Source organism: Falco rusticolus, chromosome 2 (genome assembly GCF_015220075.1).
Source record: "Falco rusticolus isolate bFalRus1 chromosome 2, bFalRus1.pri, whole genome shotgun sequence".
Lineage (NCBI taxonomy): Eukaryota > Metazoa > Chordata > Aves > Falconiformes > Falconidae > Falco > Falco rusticolus.
Window position 1 is genome coordinate 68,611,505 of NC_051188.1, and position 26,424 is coordinate 68,637,928.

Sequence of the window (26,424 nt, forward strand, 5' to 3'; positions counted from 1 at the left end):
ATCACAGGCTCTCCAGCTGCTATTTCTAAGTTCATTCCTTGGTCCTGTCTTTCAGCCCTCCCAGTATCTTCCAACCAGACAAGTCTGCTCAATGCTAGCCAACATGGACATGAGCCAGGCAGTGCTCCTGAGCCTCAGGGCCAGCAACCAGTCCTTTGCTCTCCTTCATTCATCAAAGGAGACACAGCCCCTGTCTCCACACAGAGACTGAAAGTAACAAGGAGTATCTGTAGCTGCAAGAACAGTCCATCCTTCCCTCTTAAGGGTATCATCAGGCGGTTTCAAGAAATTTAGATAAAGCCCTTTTTGAAGTGGATGGAAGCTGCCACCCCTTCAGCCAAGATGTAATAATTGATTGTGTGAGTATTCCTGGTGTGTTCCAGAGAGGGTAGAATTGGTTATTTAAATCCCCTTAGATTTCTGCTTATGCCTAAATAACTCATCAGTTATATCTACCGCCACACCACTGGGCCTGGGGTGAATTAAATCTGGTAAACGTGGCGCAAAACAGTTACAAAAAGTTTCATCATTAAATCTTCTTGAAGATCTCCATGTTTGCTAGGCCATCACCAAATGTCAATTTAAAAACAATATAAAGTCTGTACTTACCAAGCTCCACTTCTATGACACCTTTATCCTTTGGAAACAAAATTTGAGGAGGCAGAGGTGAATGTTTTTCTTTAGAAATTAAGGAGGGAAAGAAAACACATATTAGAGGGTTGTGAAAGCGCATTTTGTAAGAATCACAGGAAGGTCAGGGTTGGAAGGCATCTCTGCAGATCACCCAGTCCAAGCCCCTGCTACAGCAGGGTCACCCACAGCAGGTTGCACAGAGTCGTGTCCAGGTGGATTTGAATGTCCCCAGAGAAGGAGACTGCACAGCCCTTCTGGGCAGCCTGTCCCAGGGCTCCGTCACCCTCAAGGTAAAGGAGTTCTTCCTCACGTTCAGGTGGAACTTTCTGTGTTGCAGTTTGTGTTGCCCCTTGTCCTGTCACTGGACACCACTGAAAAAAGCCTGGCTCTGTCCTCTTGGCACTCACCCTTATTGGTAAGATCCCCTCTCGGTCTTCTCTTCCCCAGGCTAAACAGGCCCATCTCCCTCAGCCTTTCCTCACAAGGGAGATGCTCCAGTCCCCTCATCATTCCTGTAGTCCTCCATGGACCCTCCCCAGTAGTTCCCTGTCCCTCTGGAACTGGGGAGCCCAGCACTGGGCACAGCACTCCAGGTGCGGCCTCAGCAGGGCAGAGTAGATAATGATTATAATCTGTACAGTTGATATTTTAAGATCCCAAAGCAGAATTTCACGTCTTTTGGGATGATGTGATTTTATTCCTATGACCAGATATTTCTGGGGAGTCTGTATGTGTTTAAGTATTTTCTCCCCATTTATTTAATTTATGCTTTTGTACATAAAGAGCAAATAAAAGTTTTAGTTTCTCAAGTACTATTTTAGCTGCTGAGTGGGGAAAAAAGCAAATGCAGTTACAGGATTGTGTATTTTCTCAGTAGCTTATTTTGTTTTTAAAAAGAAATAAAGAGATTCCTTCTGACATTTCAGAAATTTCTTGTATCCACAATAAAGAAATAGCTAATATGTACTTCTCCGCAGAGTCTGAACAGAGGACCTTCTAGCCCACAGCTGCCTGCCGGTGTTTCCCTTCATTTCCTCCGTCCCTGCAGGACATTGCAGTGTGTCTGGTTCCCAAGAATCTCTGCTGTCTGTGCACCACTGCTGCACAAAATTGCTTCCCATTATATCAGTCTGCCATGACATTGAGCGTCCCTTATAGATATTCCTTCTAGAATGAATACTACTTGTTCTTCAACATATTCAGTTCCATCCCCGCTAATAATTGTTATGGACATGTCCATACTACATCCATCCACTTGACTTGAATTAGGCATTCAGACCTTTCAGAGTTTTTGCCCTTGATACATTTTTCTTCTTTTCTTGCCCTTTATACTGTCTTCTGTTTCCCACTGCAAAGACATTGCTTGCTATCTTTTCCCTCATTAAGCTTTTCCACCTCAAGGTACCTCTGTGAAGCCCATAACCACATTTCCCTAAAAAAATCTGCAGGAACTCATTTAACCCCCTGCTTCCCAGGCTGCCAAAAGAGCAATTCTCTTTACCTATCCTAACTGTTTCTAGTTTTCATTAGCCAGATCTGGTAAAAAAGAAGTCAGGAGGAAGTCAGTAACTTCCTAGCTAGCTGCCTATGCCAAGTTCTTAGCTGCCAGCATTCAGAGACAGAATGTCCTCTGTGTCAGTGTGGATCTGCAAGGCAACAGGAATGTACATCATAAGCCAGTATTATCAAAACGTAACAGCTCTACTCATCGGCATACTAATTTTAAGGGCTGAAAAAAAGGCAAAGACGTTGTCGTTAAGTACTGTGAATTTAGTAAAAACTGGAGCACATACGACAGACCGAGGTCAGGTTTCACGTTATGTTGCAATCCCTTCTTTCTGCAATGATTTCAAAAGAAAGTGAAATTACCTATGAAATTAAGTAATCTGCCTGGATGTAACAAAGGTTTTTGTAAATTTGGATGCCTTTGTGCCAAATATAATGAAAATTGCTGGATTTTAATGCAGATACAATATTCCTGATCAGTTAAAAAAGTTTTGATGAAAGTACATTCAAACAAAAATTGTTAGGCAGACAAGTGTCACATAGACCAGGAGGGTATTAAACAGAAGAGATGGAGGAAAGGCACAACACCCCCTAAGATACTGTACTAGGTCTAAGCTCAAATCTGCCTTCTGTCCAGCTCAGAATCAGAACAAACTCCGCTACTGAGATTTTGGCACAGCAGTGAAAACTGGAATCAAGGCTCCTATGCTCCAAATCTGCATTCTGCCCCCAAGCTGAGTGCCTCCCCACAGCAGAGATCTGATGTCAGTCTGCAAATGAACATTATCTATTTCTGAAAAAAAAACAAACCACAAAACACACAACCTGAACCAAAGCCCCACCCCCACTCCCACACCAAAAACTGTCTTTCTGATTATTTTTCTACTGATCTAACTGCAGAACCGAAGACACATTTTGAAGTTTTGCATGTAGATGCAATCTGGAACTGCTAATTGCTGCATGCTCTTCCTCAACCACCATTCAAATACAAATAAAATAAAAAAAAAAAAAAAGAGGAGACTGCATCCTATAGGCACCCCAAAGTCCACACACCTTGGCCATGTCGGCTGCATTCAAAATAACAGAGACCCAGTAATCATTGAGCTCCACTCCTCCTTTTCTGTCTACATAAACATCTTGCTCATTTTGTCTCCTTCAAGAAAAATTCAAAAGTTTTTTCAGCCCCACTATCAAATAAATGGTAGATAATCAAGATGGACCAGAAGGTATTGAGTTGTAGACCATCAACACAGCAGCATTCCCAATGATCACCAGATGATCCTCACTAGCTACAAATTCTCTCAAACAAATAGAAAACAGGGCTTTGCAGCATCCCACTGAGGAGACCTTTCATTTCAGGAATAAGAGCTACCAAACAGCTCTACCAACCACAGCACGTAACCAAAGTCATCAGAGACTTTTAGCAAAAAGCTGAATGTCACCACGTCTGAATTTATCCCCACTTTGCTCCATTTGGATCCCCAGCCACAAAAGCTATTCTAAAGTTTCATTAAGAAGGCAAAACAAACCAAAAGAAACTGTTTTTCTCGTTAATGTGCAAAAGGACCTTCCTTTCCTTTAAGTAGACATCAGTCTTTTTTATCTTAGCAAGCTACAAAATGACTGTCTTACCCTTACTTATGAAAATCCTTGTTGCTGATACATTAAACACATTTCCTTTATGAGTGTAGGTAAACTGACAAGTATAATAACCATCATCCTCCTTTCTTGGGTTGGCAATAAAAATATATTTATCATTTTTGAAGTATCTCTGTCCCTGAAGAGGTTTGCAGTCCTGGGGGAAAAAAAAATAATCTTTATTTGGCTACAAATAGCTTCTTACAGTAATCTGATCTACAACTGGCACTATCAGGGTTTTATTTACCTTATACCACTGGATGATAGTAGCATTCTTATAATTGTCAATTGTAGGACAAACAATTTTTCCTCTTCCAGTGTCATTTGGGTAACGAATCTGGCTTGGGAAACATACTCCTGGTTTGTATGGATGCACCTGCACATTCATGTTGAATGACTTTGTGCGATTATTTGAACTTTAAAAATAGAATAAAGGTTATGTCAATGATAGTATTTTTATATGGAATATATTAAACATTTGTAATAAATATGAGTTTCGTTTTATAAACATATGGATTATTATTGCAGTTCAGTCACAGATTGATTTCAATGATCTGTTACAAAAATAGCAATTGCAGTATGAAAAGTTACATGAAATGGTGTACACCATGAAAAAATGGCATCATGCCCACAGATAATAATTAGAATGCATTATTAAAATATGTATGTTTCTTTCCAGTCTTAAGCCGTTCACTTTTCAATGCTGCACTTACAAATGTATAACACAAGTGTAGTTTCCAGCATCCTCTCTAGAACTGGGCAGAAACCAAAGAAATCGTTCTAAGGAAAATATTCGTGATCCCTCTTCTTCTGCAGGAATTATTTTATTAGTATTCGTGTGATACCAGGTGACTTTCAAAGATGAATTCCATCGGGGACATTTTATAACTAAAGCCTCACCTTCCATTGCATCAACTGCAAATGAACAAAAAATAAAAACCTCAGATTAATTAAACCTTAGCCCCATTGAGACAGAGGAGAACTTGGCATTTCTGGATCAGTAGGCCAGTCATGTCCCTCTAGCTTCCTTGGGTTATCAGAGAAGATATATAGCAAACTTATTCTCACTAGATATTTTTAAAGAAAAATGTTGTTTACCTTGAGTTATGGAGCCCTTTGTTTTCAAAAATAGTAATTAATGTGTGGGACTGAAACAAAGAAAGAAACAAACAAAACAAAACAAACCCTAGATTCAAACCAGATATACACTAAAAAATATGAGGTTTTAATTGAAAAATAGTGATTTCTTGAAATGATCTTCTTAGGCAAATCTGTGGTTGAAATCCTGGTTTTATTCAAAACAGGAATTTAAACACAAAGATAAGTACTGGCTTTAACACTGTACTATGAAGTTAGCTTTCCTTACTTCAGTATAATGAATATTTATTTATACAACAGGAAAGAGCTGTGTTCTTTTTTTTAAAACAGAAAAAGGAATTAATAATTATTTTTCTTTCCCTGGAAGAAAAAAATAGTAGAAGAAGGACTTCTGTAGACTATTATTAAAAAAAAAAGAAAAGAAAAAAAAAGACAAAATCCAGAGGAGTTTCTGTCTGAAGTGCATGAAAATGTGAAAAAATGAAAGAAATGTAACAGACTGAAAGGAAGAATATGATGGGAAGGTGAAAAGATGCCAGAAAGGAATAAGAGACAAATAAGAAGCTTAAGAAAACAAACCACACATGCTCACAAGAAAAAAGAGGATCTAATTGGGAGTAAGACACTAATACTGATTTCTTTTTACTGTGTATCTTTCTACTTTTGAATACTGAAACTGGTCCAGAGAAACTTGAATCAAGCAATTTTGACAGATATTTAAGTACCCAGGCACCTGAACTGTGAACTAGCTGCTGAAAATAGAAATGCTAATCTGAAAGTTAAATTGCATTTTGGAAAACGGAAAGATGAGAAAGTAAACAAGGATGGAGACTGGACAAAGATGGAGATTGGCAGAGGAGCTACAGTAGATAAGGGAGCAAGAAAATGAGAGTATGTAATGAAATAGCTAACCAAAACAGAGAGTATCTATCAAAAATGACACTGTAGGAGTCTTGCCACTGCTTGGCTTTAGACACATAAGTGCACAAATCAGGTGGTGAGCCTCTCTACAAGGTGAACACTTGGCTTCTGCTTTTGTTCTTTCTAAAGACGTGGCCAATCTCCACTGACATTACATGTCATCTCGCTTACTAATTCAGTCACCTAAATTAGCCGCATCAGCTATGAGCACCCCAACTCCATCACTTTAACAGCATTCCCACCCTTGAGCCTTGCAAAGACAGTGGGGTATATCAGAGGTGTCAGGAAAGGCAGCATTGCCCCACCAAAGGAGGAACACGTTGGAAACAGAGCTTTCTTCAAGGAAAAATACAGGGGGGAAAGGAACACACAGAAAATGAGAGGCCTCATCTAAACTCAGTGACATCAATGAAAATTATCTTGGCAAATTATTAAGCAGAATTTGGCCTCTTAATAAATGTAATTAATTTGACTCTTAGCATTGCTGTTGTAAACCTAAGAATATGGGGAAATATTTAGAGATTTAGATATTTTTCAAACAAGCAGCTCTGTTGGAGACTAGAACTAGATGAGCGCTATGTAACACTGTGTCACTGTTCAGCATTGCATAGCTGAGTCAGCAGACCTGACCTGTCAGAAAGAGCTTACTGTTTTGAATCTCCCCTCCGTATGCAGGGAAATGTTAGTGTTACATTGCACTTGTGGGTTACCACCCCCAAAACCAGGATATTAAAATCATTTTTAAGGATCAAAGAGCCCAGTTATCTCCCAGGTTCAGCAGGGTGCATACACATATGCCCTGTTTGGTGTTATTTAAGCATGCTCTGGGAGACTGCCCAGCTGGGGCCTCTAACACCAGCTACTCTCAAGTCCTTTCAAAAAGACCCTTTTCTTTCTTTCTGCTTGCAGAGATGGCAAGGAGCAGTAGAGCCTAGACTTAATGTTACAGGAATGGACATTACTAGGTGCATTTTAAAATACAGAGAAAACACATAAAGCTAGGTTTTAAGCTATGATTTGTGTTTTTAGGTAAACTAGCTAATTTTAAGCTTAAAAAAATTACCAATTTGGGAACAGCCTACACAGAATAAAACTCATCAGAAAGTATTTTTAAAGTGTGACTTACATGTTTCAGATGTCATGGAAACCGAGAGGAAGGGAGACAGGAAGATCAAATGTACATACCTCATCATATTTCTAAAGCAAAAAGAAAAACATTAATATCTCAGAATTTACTCTGACTGCATCAGTTATGATGTTGCCATGGTACTGATGTACATCTACTAATAGATAACAATATCATGCAGCGATAAACTGCAGCATGTCAGCTGCTCTGTGCAGGAGCGAGGGAGGGAGGGAGGGAGTGAAAGAGTGTGTGTGTGTGTGTGTGTAGGAGTGGTTTTGCAGCTTTGAGATGATACTTTGCTCTATAATCAATGCAACAGTTGATGTTCTATTGAAAGTCATGTTATGACTTAGTCCAATGGGGGTGGGGGAATTACTCTGCCATGGTGGGCCTCAAGCTGAATCTCTTTTTTCTTGGTTACTGCTTTTTTTAAGGAAGCTTCTTTTCATAGTCAAGTGCAGAAAAATTATACCTCAATTTAGAAAAGGATCCATCCTGGATTTGAAGATATATACCCTGGCTTTGAATTAAGCTTACATTAAATCAACTGCTTAGGTACACAACATCTTTTTGGCTTTCTATGGAAGTGGCAGTATCTTCAGTGACAGCTTCTTTAGTTAAGCATTTAGCAGGAAGAACAAAACCAGGTGAGTGCCATCAGCAATGTGAACCTGAAGGGGAACTGAAGAAATGGACTGAAAAGGTAGGTAAAGGAACATATGTAACAGCAGTAGGGCAGATCCCATGCCTCACTGCTGGTTTTATTTGTGTCTAATTTATATGCAGATGCTGTAGTTCACATCTTGGGGTGTGGTTCAGGCACTCTCCAGCAAACCCGTTTATTAAAGAAACTGGCTATTTGTCCATGGACATTAAATTGACCTAATCTAGGAATATCTCAGGAGGCAGCAGATACACAATCCAGCTATAGTACACAGCTGTAAGCGATGTTCTACTTACCATTAATAAATCCTTTGCTTCAATGCTGCCCTCCACTGCAGGTCACAGAGCAGTGAGTTCTACTATTATGTATGAGGAAGAAGCAGTCCCATGGTACTACAGATGGCAGATAAGTTTTCAGGAGAAATCAAGTTAGAAACAAATAATAATTTATCTTGCAGACAGTAAGCACAAGAGGTATAGTAAAAAATAGGCAAAAACCATACAGGCATGGTAAGTAGTCATCACCCTTGCTGCAACAAATTTTTATTTCAGTGCCAAAGATTTCCAGACTAAACAAACATTGACAGACCCTGTCAAGACTTCTTGCCAAGTCTGAAACTCGGAACAAACTCAATGTTGAGCTTTCAGAAATGTCACCAGCTTTGTATTGATATGGAAAGTTTCTTCTTTTAGAAGGTTTAATAACATTAAAAAACAGAGGCTTATTCTTACTTTTAAAAGTAACAACAAAACTTAGTGTTGGAAGAGAAAATCTTGAGAATCTCAGTGTAGCTGTTTTGCAGGGATATTCACAAGTCACAGGAAAGATGACATTTATACCAAAAAAGCAGCATTCCGGCATTAACGTCATGGCAAGACTGATTCCATGCCTTTTATGGGAAGCAAGTGACCAGACAGGAGCTCCTAGAAACGGTGTGCATGAGGAGCTGCTTGCTTTCATTAGAGCTGGAGATAAGCACCACGTACAAGTGCATCCAGTCTATTGACTTCTTTAATTTTAAGGAAATCTTAGGCCAAGTTAATAGATTTTTAGAAGGTACCTTTCAGCACAACAAACATCAGGAGTTTTGCCCTGTACGGAATGAATAAACTGGCCCAGAAGAGGGTTCAGAAGTGGCCTGGGACAGGGCAGGCCCCCAGGGAAGAAGGATACAGAGCGAAATGGCACACAACAGAATTCACAGCATCAACACAGCAAAGCATTTATCTTTGTTCATCCTTCAGAGCAGAAGGCTTGCTCCTAGAATTTATTTCTGACACTAACAGGGAGCAAACTAGAGTGACGGGTGGGAATGGGGAGCAGTGTTTCTCATATCCCAGTTACTAGATGCCTGGATCCAATTCAGGACCTAAACAGTTTTGTATTTCCCAGCAACTGTGTTGATTTCATTCATGAGCTAAGGTCTGTGTTGATCACAGTTGAAAAATGATATGGGGAGTCATGGCTCCATATTCTCCTGAGAAAGAAAAGGGACATGCAAATGCCCTGCACATATTTGAAAACCAGTTCGCTGTTGCGAGCAACATTTAATTGATACATGGTGTCTTAATCTCCTGAACAGCATATTATGAGCAAGTGAAGAAAGTTTCTCTGGCATACTGCAGTGAGCACTTCATTTACACAATTCATGAGATATCTGTCTGCTCCATTTCTGTCTCTCTAGGTAAAATCAAAACACTGCCATCTAGAACTGATTTTCCTTAACTTTGTTTCACTGAGCCTTGTTATGATATAGATCCGCTCTGAAACACCACTTGATTCTCTGCACTAATTTCCACTCTAGTTAACAGTCTTTCACTACCTGTTACTGTACCTGATCTTACTGGTTCAAATCAGCTCTGGTTAGCCTATGTCTCACTTGTTTTTTCTCACAGAAATTACTTTTTTCACTCGCAGCTCCCAAGAGCCATTGTTGATCATTCCAAATAATTTGCCATCTCCATACTTTTTTGTCTTTGCTACCGAGCACTGGCTTATGCAGAGAAGACCTTTTCTTTCTAAAAGATCCTTCTGCCCAACCAGGCAGCCAGTTTTGCAAGCTGATTTTAAAATATTCATTACCCATGTACATTTGGAATAGTTTGTTTTGTCCAGAGGAGGACGGCAGCAGGGTATACATGTCAGAACTAGCAATGTAGCAAGGGAAGGTGAATCCCTCCAAAGGTTATTTATGCAGCCTCCCAGAGCACCGTGCCATCAGATGCTCGATGCCTACAGCATGCAAAGCACATGTATGTGTATACACATAAGCAAACATGATATGCAAAGCACGAGCTGCCGCAGGGCTAGTTCATACAGCTGAGATTAGATACACCTGTGTCAACTGAGTCTCCACAGTGAAGTCTCCAAACAGACCCTAAGAAGCAGCTAAGAACTCTAAGCTGAATAATAAATAGAATTTAGTATCATTAGGTTGAGTAATTAAATAGACATTAAAAAAATTACCAATATTTCTTCTCTGCTGGGAGCTTTTTCCCTCAAAGTGTTTTGTTCTGTTCCATGAACTTATTTGCCCCCAACGAGGTAAACCAGCAGTTACACTAATTGTCCTACTACTTTTTAAAGCTATTTTGTTTAAGCAAGCAGATACTTCGGCAAGATGACAAAAAGTAAAACAACTGATTTTAAAAGAAAAGTCAGCTTCACAGACTAGATTTGGAGACTTGTTGAAATGAGGTTTTTCTCATTTGATATTTTATTAGTATGTGTCTATTTTGTATTTGGCCAAAATTGATACCTCTATTGGAGATACTGGTGAGTCCCTTGTTACCAGTGCTATTGCAGCCCTAAGAAATGGAAGGCTGGTGATTAACAAAAACTTGCAAGGAGCGGTACTTTCTCCATTTTTGAGATACAGCTTTGTCCAGGAATGAAGACAGCTAATTACTTACCCTCAAAAATGCTTCTAACAAGTACCAGAATGATCCACGAGTAGGAAATTTCTATTTGCCTATCGTTGCACTCGCCAGTTGTACTTAGCCTTGAAAATTGTTTCTGGAAAAAGTATGTCTTCAAGAGACCTTACACATACTGGGCTACCAGCCTGCACCAAAACAGTGCAAAGCAGTTGTGCTGAAAGAACAGATTCTCCCCACCTAACTTTGATGATTACTTTATTGATTTTCGCCCCATTTTTAAGTTGCTGTGTATTGGGAACATTTTAATAGAGTCTGGGGTTTGTGTATGTGAATATGTGCAATATATGGGGGCTTTAGGTTAAACAGAAATGTTCCCTAAAAATACAAAGAGCTCAGACAATTAAAAGAACAACATGATTCTGTTTGCATTGTCCAAAGTCAGCAGTGAACTGCCAAACTACCTCAATAAAACCCAAGGGAGAGGCTGGAGTTCTAGACAGCAAATAGCAAGAGAAGGGCTGGTTCACTAGTGCCTTTAAGCTTGTGGCATTACTCTGCACAAAGCAAAGTGAAAGCATCTATGCTTCCATGATACTTAGGTGAAATCAAAATGGTATTATGAGGCACAAGATAAAAGCACTAAGACATCCCACAATCAAAAGGAAGACATTCTTGTAGCTTGAAACACTGAGACACAAAGTTACGAGTTTTCTTTCTGATTTTGCAGATTTATTTAGAACTTCCGTTTTATTACATTTATCTGAAGTAAAACTTGCATAATAGGGTTTTTTTGCATACTTAGTATAATTAGATCACTAATATTCAGGGGGAAAAAGATAAGGAGACATTTCCCACAAATCTCTTTTTTCCTATCACTCACAATAACTGTATGTTATAAGCTTAAGTCTAAGCTCTGTGAATGAAAACTTCAGTACGATGCTGAAAAAGCACTAGATCCAAATACAGACACTCAAGATAACTACCAGACTATGTCAAAACCTAGCCCCTAATGATCCAGTGTCAAAGGAAGATGAAAGAACTGGGAACGCCTTAGTTATGTTGCAGAAGCAGTAGTCTATAGAGCTTAACTCCTTCCTTCTCCAAAGGCAACTGTAAGTAACATTTATGATTGTTTTTTGGCAACAAACTGTTTATAGTACTGTTCATATAACTGAAAAAAAATTATAAAAGTACATTACCTTACATACTAACAAAACTTGGAAATGTTACTGCAATTTGTACTTTAAAAAGCTTAACAGACTGCAACATAAACATACCATGAAATACCAGTTTTGTAAGATTTGTTTACTAAGACATGGAATGCATTTGTTCACCTTTTGAAAGTTATTTTCATTCTTCTAACAAACCAGAAAACCCACTCTGACTGGAAATGGGCTATTAAAATAGCAGCAGTAGCATCAAACTTATTCCAGAACTAGCATTCACAATAGTTAACACCTACACTAGTTAGAGCTGTAAGTGTAAAATTTAGGGATTTCGGCATTGAAGTATGGAAATACTAGAATCTATATAAACATTATTCTTACAAACATTTTGAAGCAAGAAAGTACATAAATATACTAAACTCTGAAAAATCCATTGCACAGTAAATATTTTCTTTGAATATATTACTAAAATATATGTCAGAAAACTGAGGGAAAATCCATTTCTAAATACACTTCATTATAAGATAAATATGTTTTTCCAAAAATCATTTGCCTATCACATAAGCATATCCCCTATTTTAATCTAATTATTTTTTTTCTTGAGATAAAGCAGCACATAAGTGAACTGAAATAAACTTCCTTATAAAATACTTCAGTTGTTTTTGTTTAAATGATAATATAAAAATTTGACATACCATCTGGAAAATTCAGAGAGCAGAGAAGTGGCTCACTCTCTGTGGCTGAGTCCTTTGCACTAATTTTTCTGCTGTAGCTTGTACCAGATATTGCTGGGAACTCTTTTGAACTGGCTTGTGCAGTTCCTATCTGCAGGAGCAAGATACTCAGCTTCATTTTGAGACACCTCCCACTGAATAGAGCAGAACATGCAAATTATTATAGTAACCTTAAGTACCTATCAGAGATGACATTTCATAGTTCCAATTAATCAGATATTTTTTACAAATAACACAGGTTTTCCATTAATTACAAACTATTCCACTTCAGTATAATTATACTGCAATAAATCTGCTGGCTGGTTATTGGCTTTCTCACATGCTTGAGGAGAACAAAGGGACACTGAGCTGGCAGAGGGTGCTTTGAAACAGATTTTGTCTGGGAACAAGTGACAGCTTTGCCTGGTCTAGTCAGGCAGCAGCTCCTGGAGAACAGCTCTAAAAGTCCTTGGAGCACCAGGAATAGTTTTTAGTGAAGGAAACTGCTTCACTGAAGCTAAGCTGATAGAAGAACGCTGCTGAGAAACAAGTTGTCTGCACCAGCAGCTAAATTAAGTCTCTGAGGGAAAGAAGGATGGAGGGACAGAGCAATTCCACAGGAATTCCAGAAGCAACTCTGAGAGAGCAAGAGGCAGAAGTCACCACAGCAGTCAACATGACCCAGTGTACAGTGACTGGCAGGAGACCATATGGGCCACCAAACATCGCAAAGATGTTTTTAGGGAGCTCTGTTCCAGACTGCTGAGCAGCCTTCCAAGCATCAGCGCTAAGCCTGGACCCATCAGATCAATGGTCCCGAACTATCCTCTTCTTGCGCAGCAGCCAGTGCAAAGGAACAATTTCAGTGCCAAATCAGCCAAATTCCAGGGGACAAATCAGCTTGTACATTTTAGCAGAATAACCCCTACAGACATTTTGAGAATCATCTGTTCATTCTTTAACCAAACAAGATTTTATACTATGGTCATCCAAACTCTCATTTTTTTCTTGGCAAAGTCATGAATAACTTTTATCACTTCCAGTGTTCCTGGGACTCTGCTGTCAGCATTCAGCAACTCAACATCAATGAACAAAGATGTAGCAATTATATGCCAGTGTGCAGAGGTCTTACTGATGTCACACCGATGCTTTCCCCGGTTCTTAGTAAAACATTTCTTTTGAAGTAGTCTGGGGATTGCACTTCCTACATGATAGAGAAAATAGAAAGGACCTAAAAAAACCAACCCTGCAACAATGAAATCCCACAACGCTTTGGTCAACTGGTCAAGGTCATCTCAGATCCCTACCTTGAAAAGCTCACAAACCACTTCCTGCTCAGGTTCATGAGTTTCATCTTAATCAAGGTATTCCTCATTTCCCAATGCTAGAGACTTGGCCAACAAGTTTGGAGTAACCATCTGCATTCAGTGGCAGATTCAGCATCCTCTCACCACAACATTTCAGTTACTCTGGGGAAAGGTTAAATATATTCAGGTTAAACTAACTTCCATTGCCTAGATACAGAATAATTTTTTTCTACAATAAAGTCCACTAAAACTTAGATCAAAGATGCTCATTCTGTTGCTCCATAACTCAGAAGAGCCCTTCATCCTGTAGTCCATTCCCCATGCCCAGTTTGTTCCCAGATCATGATGCAGGTGGAGCTCCTGGTTAAAGGGGATAGTTGCTAGCTGAGCAAAAGCCATTCTGCAGCTTTCATAAGAAACTACAGTCAATGTGGAATGCTTTATAACTTTTGGCCCAGCTTCTAAGAATGTCCTATTTGATAAGTATACGGAAAAATGTGTTTACAGAAATATGGCAAGAAATTTCTTTGAGTAGTTAGATGCATCATGCTCCCTTGGCAGCCTGTATGCATAGCACTTCGGCAAGTGAAAGAATCCCATGTTCTCCAAGCAAAGACATCAAAAAGTAATGGGCTTAAAGCGAATCAGGGAATATCTACGTAAAAAAGCAGAAAAAATCTTTGAAGCACTGGAAGAGTTTACTGGGAACCTAGTGGAGTGCCACTAGGTGTTAGACCTAAAAGAAAAATCTGATATTGGTTATCAAGATGTTGTAGTTGTCCCCACAAGTGCTTACCAGCACTAGGATTCAATGGCCCAGAGACTCAGCTGCCTGTGACTCCATGGCTGGCTTTGGTGCAGCATGGCTGTATGAACTTAACTCGGTTGTACCGGAAAAAACTACTCCCGAGCTGTGAAAAGTATACAAGTTAAAGCCATGCTAGAAACACAAAGTGAAAACCCAGATCAAATGAAATTACCGAGGTCCTACGAGTTAAGAGTTCAAGCATTCAAGAGGAAAAATGATGACACAAAAAAAGATAAAAACCTTAGATGAAAAGCAGAGATAGGAAAACAGCAACTCAGCAAGACCAGGGTTCACTGTGCTCCAAGAAACAGTGCTTATTCTGGCAGCATATTAATCCTGGCTATCTAATACCTGCCTGCATTAGCCAGAAAATATTTGCTGTGTACATTTTTTGCACCCTGCTTGCAGACTGTCATTGCACACGGTAGGGGACACCTGGACAGAAGTGACCCTGGCACGGAAGGTTTCCCTATCTGCACTTGTTGAGGCCAGCCTAGGGAGCACCGGTGGAGTTAGCAAAGGGTGGGATGCCAGGGGAAGTTGTTGCTGGGTCTGTCCATACCCATGGTAGGTCTAACGTGGTTTTAGCTAGTGGGGACCCACCCTACTGAGGCTGCAGTGTCCTTCCTGTTCCTCTGCGTTGTGGTGCCTTACCTGTGGCTAGCATAGGCACCTCATGCTTTGTGCAAAAGAGAAATTAGAGAGATTTTTCAAGGGTTAAAATTTCCGACGGGGGTGGACATCTCTTCCCCTAAGGTAAGAGTGGCCCCTGATCTTTATTATTAATCATGCAGGCTTATTACCACCCACACTGTGATAAAGACAAATGGGACAGTCCCCACATAGCTCTGCTGGCTCCTTTCATTGAGAAGTTTGAGATAGTTGTCCTAGGAAGACACTGTTGCAGGGATACATGCCTAACCAGAGTGTATTTGATTTATGCGGCAAGGCTTGGGGACTGCAGGGGTGGCTTCTCTGAGAAGACACCAGGAGCTGCCCCCATGCTGGGCAGAGCCAGTTTCAGCTGGTTCCAACACAGACCCACCACTGGCCAAAACTGAGCCCATCCATGACATTGGTAGCACCTCTGTGATAACATATTTAAAAAAGGGTAAAAAATTCTGCACAGGAACAGTGAGAGAGGAGCGAGGAGGTGTGAGCGCAGCACCCTGCAGCCCCCCGGCCGGGCAGGAGGGGCAGGGGGGGCTCCAGGCGCCCAGCAGAGATGCCCCAGGCAGCCCCTGGTGAAGCCATGGTGATGCATGTTGTCCCTCTGCAGCCCACAGAGGACCATGGTTGAGCAGATATCCACACTGCAGCCTGTGAAGGACTCCATGCTGCAGCACGCTTCTGGCAGGAATGGAGGCCATGGAAAGAAGCCCACACAGGAGCAGGTTTGCTGGCAGGACCTGTGGCCGGGGCAGGACCCACACCGAAGCAGTCTGCTCCTGAAGGCTGCAGCCCATGGAGAGGACCCATACTGGTGCAGTTCATGAAGAACTGTAACCCGTGGGAAAAGCCCACATTGGAAAGGTTGTGAAGGACTGTCTCCCATGGGAGGGACCTCACACTGCAGCAGGCGAAGAGTGTGAGGAGGAAGGAACAACAGGAAGAAAATATTATGAACTGACTGCAACTCCCATTCCCTGCCCCCCTGCACCACTCATTGGAAAGAGGTAGAAGGGCTGAGAGTGAGACTGAGCCTAGGAGGGATGGGGGGAAGGTAGTTTTAGTTTTGTCTTAGTGTTTCAATATCCTACTCTGTTATGAATTAGCAATAAATTAATTTCCCCAAGGTGAGTCTGATTTGCCCTTGATGGTAATTGGTAAGTGATATCTCTGTCCTTATCTCAGCCCATGGTTTTCATAGTATTTCTTTGTCCTTTTGAGGATGGGGAGTGATAGAACCGCTTTGTGGGCCCCTGGTGGGCAGCCAAGGTCAACTGGCATGGCAGGGTCCCACACAACAGTAGGTGAGGACTTGCATGTGGACAGAAAAGGACTAATAAGAACTTAAGTGTTACAAAGCCATCAGTGTTTTCATCATACTCATCTTCCTCCTTCATCCCACTAGGGCATAGCTATTAAGTCTGTTATCAGGTTTTCAGCTCCACTTTAGTTGCCAGCTCATGCATTAAAGTTCAGGGATGCAAAATGGACGTGAGAGTATCTTGGAGAAAGCAATTGGCTGAAGTAAGAAGAATAATATCTGCCCTTTTTAATGTGACTGGCATGTGTTACCTTTGGTTTGCACACTGATATGTTATATGAGAACTTATCTGATCACCAGCAGTTTATAAAAGATCTTAACAATGTTAGTTATGCTTGTCAGGCCAAAGACGATATTCAAACAAAAGTCTTATCATCACCAAAGCCTTTGTATCTTAAAACCAGATTCCCTTTCTAAAGAAGTTCTCAATTTATCTTCTTCATGCCTTGCTCCAAAAGGAAAGCAGCTGTGCCACCATCCCATGGAGGCTGGATACAGCCAGCCAGAACAAAAATAACAGCAGCTGTTCTGAATGTCACTGGGCCGCCAGCAGGATCCCCACGGGGAGACCACAAAGCCCACCAGAGAGAGGATCGGTGCAGTCCATCTGTTGCTCTTATGGAAATTAAAATACTCTGCTCAGTCTCCAGGATCTTCTATTCCCACAGGTGGTCCTGTCCTTGGATGGCAGAATGCCTTACAGTACAGTGATGAGCATGAGTCTGAGCAGGCAAGTACCTTTGGGCAAGAAACCTATCCAAAGCTTATCCACAATAGAAAAAGTTGGATAAACCAGCCCTCCTGTGTCCAAGTAACTCCAGGACACAGACAAGATGTGCCTAAGTGAAATCTCCAAATTGTAAGTCAAAGACCATTAGATCTAAGAGATCACTGCTTGGTGCAACAGCATAGAATAATTCCAGAAGACTCAGGCCCTTAGAGCCAAACCCCCACCACCACCACCAAGAGTGCACGGGAAGCTAACCTCCTCCTATGCCCCCTCCTCCACTCCAGTTCCTATTACTGTAGAAACAGATTATTCAGCACATCAGTGTTGTTCCTATCTGACCTCTTCCCTACAAATAAGGAGTTTTTCCTACATGATTTCTTAGGAAGAATCTTCTATAAATACATGGCATTCTGGAAATCATAACTCAGATGTAAAAGACACAGTTCTTACTAATTTATACAACTAAAATTAATTGGGATTCTCCAAAAAGTCGTTGAAGACAATTTGTGGACAAAGGACATTGTTTATAATGACTTCTTACTAAATAGTCTTGTTTGTTTCTTAATGTGTATGAATTACTGGAAGTTAATATCTTACTGATAAAAGAGGGTCATGACATACCAACAGCGTGCAGGAGCAGAGCTTTAGCTGTAAAAATTATATATATTTTTGATAATATCATGATTTAAGAAAATGTCTTATTTTTTCTGCAGGTTATCAACTCTGTTTTTAGAAGAACATTTTTGTCATAATTATCTCAAATGTGATAATTATCTCATTATCTCATATATGATATATCATCAGATATCATCATATGTGATTTACTATCAGATATGGCTGCATTCCCTGAAAGTTTAAAATAATTTTGGAAAGAAAAACAAGCCTTCTCATGAAAACAAGAACTTCCAAGCTTTTCCTATGAAATGTCACCCATTAGTCATTGATCACACAAAGCAGTATTCTTGGAGAAAAAATCTTACCAAAGATTACACAGGAAGCAATCAGTTTTCACTACCTGGGAAGGACATCTTGAGGTCACTTTGGATTTTCTCTGAAAACAGCCTGATGTTCAGCAGCTGGCAAGAAAGCAAACAGACTGTGAGGAGTAATTAATAAAAGAACAGAGAACAAACCAGGAAATTTTATTACACTGATGCAACATATCCTTAGCTTGAACACTGGATGTAGTTCTAGTCGCCGGTGATGAAAAGGATATAACAGCATGAAAAAAGCTACGAAAAACAGCAGTAAGGATATCAGAGGTGCAAAGGGCTTTTGCTACAAGGATAAACTGAACTGACTGGCACTCTGCAGCTGAGAAAAGAGAGGACTTTCAGCACTAGGAAAAAAATAACAGGGAAAGATTTTTGATTTTTCAGTAGCTCTTATGATGGAAGAAAGAGGGAAATCCAACAAGCATATGGTTAAAGCAGGGAACAGTAATCTTTCACATAAATAAAACCAGAAACTAATTTCTGCGTGAAGCTGTCAAAAGTAGATGCACAGTTGGGTTCAAAAGGCATGACTTGAATTTAAGAAGGAGAAATACACTGATCACCATTTAAGATACTGTTGCAAAAGGTACTTTAAGCTGAGGATGTCCATCCCACACAAACGACACTGGCAGGGTTCATCATTTTGCCCTTTGCCTGTTTTTGGTGGCTTGTGCTTTTGATTAGCAACAGGATAAAGACCTGCAGATGAGGGTGAGGGAGGTTGTGTGAGCTGATATGATAGTTCTTATTTTCTAACATTAATAGAGAAACAGAAGAAACACAACATTGGAGGTAACTATTAAGTTTAAATTCCTTTTCTTTTTGTTGGACAGTTATTTCATTTAATCGCACAAATATTGTGATTAATAATTCTGCCAAGAGCCAAAAGAGCAATTTTTCGTCTCTGAAATCAGGAATTCCTGCAGAGCCTGGAGATATATTTCCATAAGGTCTCAAGTCATGCTTTTTGAAAGAGCTCGTTCCTTTTCTCCCCTTTGTTGTTGCTTTGGAGCAGAAAAATCTGATGAAAAAAAAAGAACCCTCCAGCCTGCCCACTGAAACTGAGATGCTGTGTGTTGGGGTTTATACATCATGGAGAAGACGGAGAACAGCCAAGAGTGAATTTGATTCTAGCCACATGGGGAGTGGACATTAATAAGACATTTTTATTTGGAGCCTCTGACTCCTCTTAAGTGGGTTGGGCTCCTTCATATTCGCTTTCAACAAGGAAAACTGCACTACCAGGTACAAATTGGCCCAGGTATGTCAGAAACAGAGGAAGCATCCTAGGAGGAGCTGAGGGAGCACGTTCTTCTTCAGGGCAAGGGAGGTCACCGGTTTCCTGATGACTGCTCTAACCACAAGGCTAGTATGTGAATGCATTCAGAGTTTTTGTATCATCGAGCTGTTTCTGCTCATTATTATCTATTCTCAGAAGGCAGATAGCCAGCTTACATCATGCCCAGGGATGGAAGTAAGCATTTCCTATTCGTTCTCTCTACAGTCAACAGTAAGGGTCAGGAGTGCACAATTTAGGGAGCAGAGCATCCTCTGCTGATCTTAGAGGTCCTTATCTTCTGCCACTAAACAGATTAGAACCATTCCCTTCCCCTTTGGGGGCTGTGTATGTCTAAATTTGGGTGCAAAGACACGGCTCATAGGCACAGACATTTCTAGCTCTGCAGGGTATCACGGAAGCAATACTATGTGCAAATTAATGTATCCTCAGATAACCAGAAGTTTTCTGAATGAGTGTGTTTGTGTGGACAGCTCTTTCCACAGACTTTCTTCAGCTTATCAGTACTGTAAAGTCAGCGTAAAGTTTCTGTTAGGTTGAGTTTCTGCCTCAGCAAAACCTCAGATCTGACCTTTGGTTAGCAACAAAATTGGAATTCCAAGAGCTCAGCAGAAATGGCAGTCTACCATACAAAATAAAACCCAAGAATCGGTTTAATCTCTCTCCACATCACTAGCAAAAGTACTCATTTTCTCTGAATTCATATGCTGAAGGATGGAAAGACACAGTCTAAAAGTAGTCATAAGTAGAACAGCAACTGTGGCTGATAAACCAATGAAGGAAACAAATGTAAAGCAAATGCTACATGATATATTCTTTGACAAATAGTTGGGTGATACTGAAGTCCTTGAGTTATTATTCTTATTAAAAATATTCTGTTTGTGTTGCCTTTCTGGAGTAGTTTACTATGAAGTTTCAGAAAATACTGAATTACACTACAAGAATGTGTCTGATGAGAAAATCTAAATAAAAAAAAATCAATTCTCTGTAAACATTTTAAACCTAGATGGAAACTACATACACTTAGCAAAAGAAACAAAATTAACAAGGTTGTGGCATGTTTTCCAGCACATTCATCACAACAGAAGTTAAGCATATCAACTCAGCATAACAGCACAAACCTCAACTATGTTTTCAAAATACAGAATGAGGAAAGCAGGGGCATATCTCTGGTCTGAAGATTTCAGAAGAAACTTTCAAATGCACAGCTAATTTTTGTAATAAGTGTTACTATAATCTCTTCTAGCCAGCATGAAGAGGAATGAGATTATGTGCAGAATAAAAACCTTGAGACTGTACACTTCAGTGGGCATACCTTTCAGTCAATCAATCAGTTTCCCACCTGTAACCATTTTTCCCATCAACTCCACCTCTAAATCCTTACTGGAAATTCCATTTGCCAGTGAATATTTCCAATGTTCCAGCTAAATAGAAAATACAAAATTCTGATTATATTTTGCCTTTTTTTTTTTTTCTTTTCTTTCCTTTCCTTTTTTTTTTTTTTTTTTCTTTTTCATGTTGCTGCTCTTTTGAGCTGGAGAACAGAAAGCCTAGAATGGAAATCCTACCATTAAATAACATCTGCGCATCATTGTTATGAACAATTCCACCTACCATCATAGCTAAAAAGGTGGAATTTGAGGTTGTAAGTAGTATTGGTCATAACTATTCAGAGGCTCATACTGACTCTAGGAGAAGTTCAATTCCAAATACACTGTTATAACTATATTCATGTCTCGTCCATGCAGCTCCCTGGCAACATGCAAACAGTAAAGTCTGTGAAGTTCCAGGTACTTTTTCAAAATTTTTCTTTCATTCTTTATAAATGCCAAAGTCAACTGAACTCACTGTAGATCAATATGCCCGTTTGTACTCATTTATTACTATCTTTTATTTCATCTGTTTTGTCAACTGAGTCAAACAATGTCTGGGAATAAGATGTTAACTTGTTATAACTAAAATTCTGGGTAAATTACTAAGAAGGAAGAAGCACACAGAAATTTCAGTCAAAATGTAATAGCCAATAGGAAGCACTAAAGGTATCATCTGTGTCAAGACAAAATAAATATTTGTGCTCCAAAGACTAAGACAATAGAATACTGATGACAAAAGAAGGAGAACCTGCTCTAGCAAAATGTTTCCAGGTGGTTTTCACCAACAGGTTGCCTTCAAATGGTCCATTAAAACTTGAAAAGAGAAAGGACAAATTTACTGCAACAATGGAAACACCAGATCTTGAACCAACAAACAGCTAGTTGAGGTTACTGAAATCATGGCAAAATGACAAATTCTCAGAAGGGTATAAAGCAACTCTGGAGCCTGTTGAGGCAATGTAATGGACAACGAGGACAAAATTTGTTGACACAAAGGAACAGGCAGTGACAGACAAAAGTAGATGATGAATTTTGAAGAGTCTACAATTCAGGCAAGATGATTCCTTCCAAGACTTGCCATTTATGAAATTAAACCATCAATACATTACAGGAAAAAAAATGAATGGGAAAGAATGCTTGTCAACAGCAGTGGTAGCAAATTTTGATGCAGATCCTTGTCTTGCTTTCATAGGTTAAGTCATAGAAACATGACAATACCTGTGCTGGTTCAGACCATCTAGCTCAGTACTTCTTCTGTAGTAAGGACTATTAAGAAAAATAAAGTGTAAGATCATGATGTCCAACACACTTCATAACTCCACCTCAGTACTTTCCTAGCCTCCGCTTGTTCTCAGCACCAGGAATTTCCCGAGCCTGTTATGTTTTGTCTGTTTATTCACCTCCTATTGGATGTCTCTTCCAAGTCTGGTCTCCCCAGGAACCCGTGTGGTCTGGCAAAGATACACAGGGCTGCTATCTTTTTCCTGAAGATCAATTATCTTTTTCTCTTTAATGTACTGGATAGCCAGCACTGTGATTGCGCTGAAGTTTGATAAAGTGATGGGTAAAACCAAGAGAAAAGGTGTGCTGGTTGCAGAAAATACACCTTATCAGAAGCCGGTGCATCGGACCATGCCGTGTACTGTAGGATACGACCTTTTTCACTCAACTCCTTGACCAGGGCAACTGAAGTCTATCAGTTGCAATGCATAGAACAACATCCTTAAAACCCAAACATGTGGCCTAAGAAGAGAGACATTATCTCAGTGTGTTCCTGGCATGGTACTGCAGTCTACTGAGGGAGCTCCAAAGGACCATATTTGAGAGCTGGAAAGGTATAGCCACAAGAACACAGACCTTCAAACAGCTGCTTAACTCTACCAAGGTTGTGCTCTAGCAGCAGTTCTTCTTATGCCATCCTAATCATCCACACTTGCCTTCCCTGTGCCAGAAAAAAATATTTTGTGTTCCTAGATGGCAGACAGTTCAGAAAACAGATCTGCCTAAGAAATAATTGGCCAAGAGAAACAACAAAAGCAGTTATTTTTCAGCTAGTTTGGTTCTTGGGCAGGTTTCATGGACAGGCAACTGTGCTGGCACAATAGAAAGCAAAGCCTTGGAGCAGACGTTGGCAGGCAGAGGGAGCAGGACAGTCCAAACTAGTGAAGACAGGGAATAAGCACCTGTCAGACCATGCCAGGAGAATAGCAAAAAAGTGTCACAACTCTTCCATTATCCAGTTGCACTGGATGGCTGCACCAGCATGATGCCTGCAGGCTTTTCCCTGGTAACTTCATGTTGCATGAGTGTTTCCTAACTGTCATGGTTTAACCCCAGCTGGCAACTATCCTGCAGCCACTTGCTTACTCCTCCCGTAAAGAGAGATGGGGAGGAGAATTGAGGAAAAGGTAAAACTCAAGGGCTGAAAGAAGAAAAAATTAATAATTGAAATAAAATACAATAATAATAATAGTAGTAATAATAATAACAAATCAATAATGATAATGAAACAATAGTAATAATAATAATAACAACAACAAAAGCTGTAATGAAAAGGAGAATGAAGGGGAGAAGAATAAAATCCAAAGGGAAAGGAAAAAAAAAAAAGCAACAAGTGATGCACAATACAGTTGCTCACCACCTGCTGACTGACACCCAGCCAGTGCCCCCCGACCAGCAATCACCCTGCCCTGGCAAACTCCCCTCGTTCATATACTGAGCATGATGTTCTGTGGTACGGAATAACCCTTTGGCTGGTTCAGGTCAGCTGTCCTGGCTCTGTCCCCTCCCCATCCTTCTTGCTGGCAGGGCGTAAGAAACTGAAAAGTCCTTGACTTGGTATAAACATTACTTAGCAACAATTGAAAACATCAGTGTGTTATCAACATTATTCTCATAGTAATCCCAAAACACAGCATTGTACCAGCTACTGAGAAGAAAATTAACTCTATCCCAGCTGAAATCAGGACGCTAACTAAACCCATTTAAGAATGCTGTTTTCTTTAAGAGAAATGTTGACTTTTTCAATACCTCCCAGTGTCCAAAGTCACCTTAATAAGGAAAGACAGCTCTATTGTTTTCCTGGGGGAGGATGAGGTCAATTGTGTGTCCGTGCTACAGAAGGGAAGAGGAAACAACAAACTAAAGAAACTTCAGGGTTCAGACACCAGAATATTATCTTGATCCCAGGGTTTCAGTGGAGCTCAGATTTCACATCTGGAGTGCTAGAAATAAAATCCATGTAGTTTGAATTAGCCATGGCCCAGCAGCTGCAAACATGCACAGCTCCCTGCTGACATTCGTAGGCAAACAGGCAGATGGGAGACCAAAACACACTGAGAGCACAGAGCACCCCAAGATCTCCAGGAACACCCATATGACAATGTCACTCGCTTTCGTTCAACCATGACTGGGTTCTGAAACTTGCAACACTAAAAACACCCCAGCTAATCTTGGCTAACAGCTAATGGGGACAAACCCCAGTAGCCTGCCAGCACAAGGTGTCTCTACACCCAGTGCTGCAGCTTGGTAATGCTGGGTAAAGCAAGAGGAGAGGGACTTCACGTGGGAGCATCCCTGGCCTACAGGAAGGCTCCTCTTAGGGTCCTGCCTGCTGCTGGCTCCATTCCTTAGCCCAGAGTGAGTGTGAAGAAGGGCTAAGGATGGCAGCCCCGGAATCGGACCTGAGACACCACATATGCAGCCTAAAGGGTCGTCACAGCACAGAAGCAACATGACCATGGCACAGGAGCCAAGCTGGCTTGAGTGACAGCAACGAGGGGTGCAGCTGGAGCTGGCCCTCCATGCAGGTGCAGCGTCAGAGCAAGGGTGGCTTCAGCCTGAACGCCCACCTGAGCCCTCAGAAAAATCCCACTTTTCCCACAGCGACAGAGCACCCTGGCAAAGCTAGAGTGTGCCGAGGCTGGGCAGCGAGGCAAGAAAGTAGCAGCGACCAACCTGGCTACCTTGGCGGTCGGAAAGCTAGCCCAGCAGAATGGGGCAGCTGTTGAGATATCACTTGGATTTTCAGCAGCTCCTTTCACTGCTGCTGAAAACAGAACTCCTGGCTCAGTCAGCTGCTGGCTTGACTCGGCAGAGCATTTCTCATGCTCTTCTCCAGCATTTGTTGTTCCTCTTTTTTCCCAGCAGCTCTCACAAGTGAACTGGGCCCTTTGGCTGGGAGACAGTTCTTGGCCTGAGGAATTGGTCAGCTGGAGCTATTGCAGCCAGCACATCTCCCTCCAGCCCCTACAATCCCCTGGCCAAAGTAACACACAAACTCACCGCATCTGTAACTAAACTTCATCACATGTCAAAATCCTTATTTTCCTCCTTGAGGCATTTAGGATCACCTGCAGGCTCTGTTATGAGTGCACTGAAACCTACAGGTGCAGGTTTTCAGTGTAGGCCAAAAATAACTGTTTCCACAGCTCCCCTCAAAAGTGCTCTGTACTCACTGCTTGAAAACACTTTGCTGGCAACAAACCAGGAGCTTTGGGGGGGGGGGGGGGGGGAGAAAAAAAAAAAAAGTATCTACTCTGCATCTAAGGCAAGGGAATTTCCAGAACACCAGGTCTTGTGAGAGGAACATGGTGATCCAGGAGGTGGCCTCGCTCAGAAAAGCAAAAGATCATCACGCTGATCGGAGTTATCTTCAAAGAGAAAAGCCAAGAGCAGTAAAATATGCCCCCTCTAAGTACGTTTGCGGTTACAGAGAAGTACATGCAAAGATAAAAAGGCACTTTGCTGCTCCACATGCCCCACAACCAGCTCAAAACACTACACGTGATCTTTATCAGTATTTATGTAGGGTGCTGCTGACTTTATTGCTCCTCACCTCCTCCCTTCTTCTCCCCCAGGCCAGGCCATAAGAGCTTCATAATGCTGCCAGGTCTAGGTCAAATTGGCTAAACACTTTTAAAACATTACAAGGATTTTTTTTCCAGTTAGCCTCTTACTTAGTTGAGATGGCATTTAGCTGGCAAAGAAGAAGTCATATGGTTATTGTTTTAAATGGCAAGGGGTTTTTTTTGCAAAATACGCACTTTGATTTAACCCTTATTAAGATATGGTCAAGAACTCTCATTTTATTCCCTATGAATGACCATCTCATACTATCCGCCAGGATCCTACTCCATAAATGGAAATAGCCACTATCCTGTATTCTTCACATCCTTGAGAGAAATGTATGTAGCAACTCCCTTCTCAAGCGCTCTAGCCCAATTCCAGCTAGAATCTGTTGTAACTGACAAGTGCAGGCATATGAGTAAGGTGGTGATTGGTTGTGAGAAGCAGCTGTGTGCCACGGAGTTCAAGGTGAGCAAGAAGCAGCCTCTTTTGGTGGGTTCCAAGGAAGAGAGAGACTGAAGAGAAGCAAGTGCATGGCCTGACTCCCACATTCCTGAATTCCCACCAAACCCACTGAGCTCCTCTCTCCTGTAACTCCCAGCTTCCCCCAGGATACCAGTGATTGCTCATAGCCTCCCCACAGCTGGAGCAGAAAATTTTCAGCTTTAGCAGCAGCACTGAACATTTAAGGGCCTACACACAAAGCACGCCTGGGGCTGCTCTTGGACCATT

The 26,424-nt window shown here is 41.0% G+C and overlaps 2 protein-coding genes across 7 annotated transcripts in view; both read right to left on the bottom strand.

Moving 5' to 3' along the window:
- Nucleotides 1-13,808, bottom strand: part of LOC119143651 (interleukin-1 receptor-like 1) — a 30,956-nt gene extending 17,148 nt beyond the window's left edge. For 3 of the 4 annotated variants that reach the window (XR_005102760.1, XM_037378118.1, XM_037378120.1), the window contains exons 1-8: nt 13,652-13,808; nt 12,327-12,456; nt 7,883-7,978; nt 6,923-6,993; nt 4,491-4,692; nt 4,025-4,193; nt 3,772-3,934; nt 610-678 (exon numbers count right to left, since the gene is read on the bottom strand). Coding sequence is in view for 3 of the 4 variants with exons in the window: in XM_037378118.1 (XP_037234015.1) it covers nt 610-678; nt 3,772-3,934; nt 4,025-4,193; nt 4,491-4,692; nt 6,923-6,989 (670 nt within the window). In the remaining variant the exon portion in view is untranslated. Of the gene's footprint in view, nt 1-609; nt 679-3,771; nt 3,935-4,024; nt 4,194-4,490; nt 4,693-6,922; nt 6,994-7,882; nt 7,979-12,326; nt 12,487-13,651 lie in introns of those variants that run through there. The other variant, XM_037378119.1, reaches the window with a different exon arrangement.
- A 4,348-nt stretch (nt 13,809-18,156) lies between these two features.
- The window catches only part of LOC119143524 (interleukin-1 receptor type 1-like), a 31,914-nt gene continuing 23,646 nt past the window's right edge, over nt 18,157-26,424 (bottom strand). For all 3 annotated transcript variants that reach the window (XM_037377876.1, XM_037377878.1, XM_037377875.1), the window contains one exon: nt 18,157-18,255. In XM_037377876.1, coding sequence (XP_037233773.1) covers nt 18,181-18,255 — 75 coding nt within the window. In that variant the 3' untranslated portion in view covers nt 18,157-18,180. The remainder of the gene's footprint in view (nt 18,256-26,424) is intronic.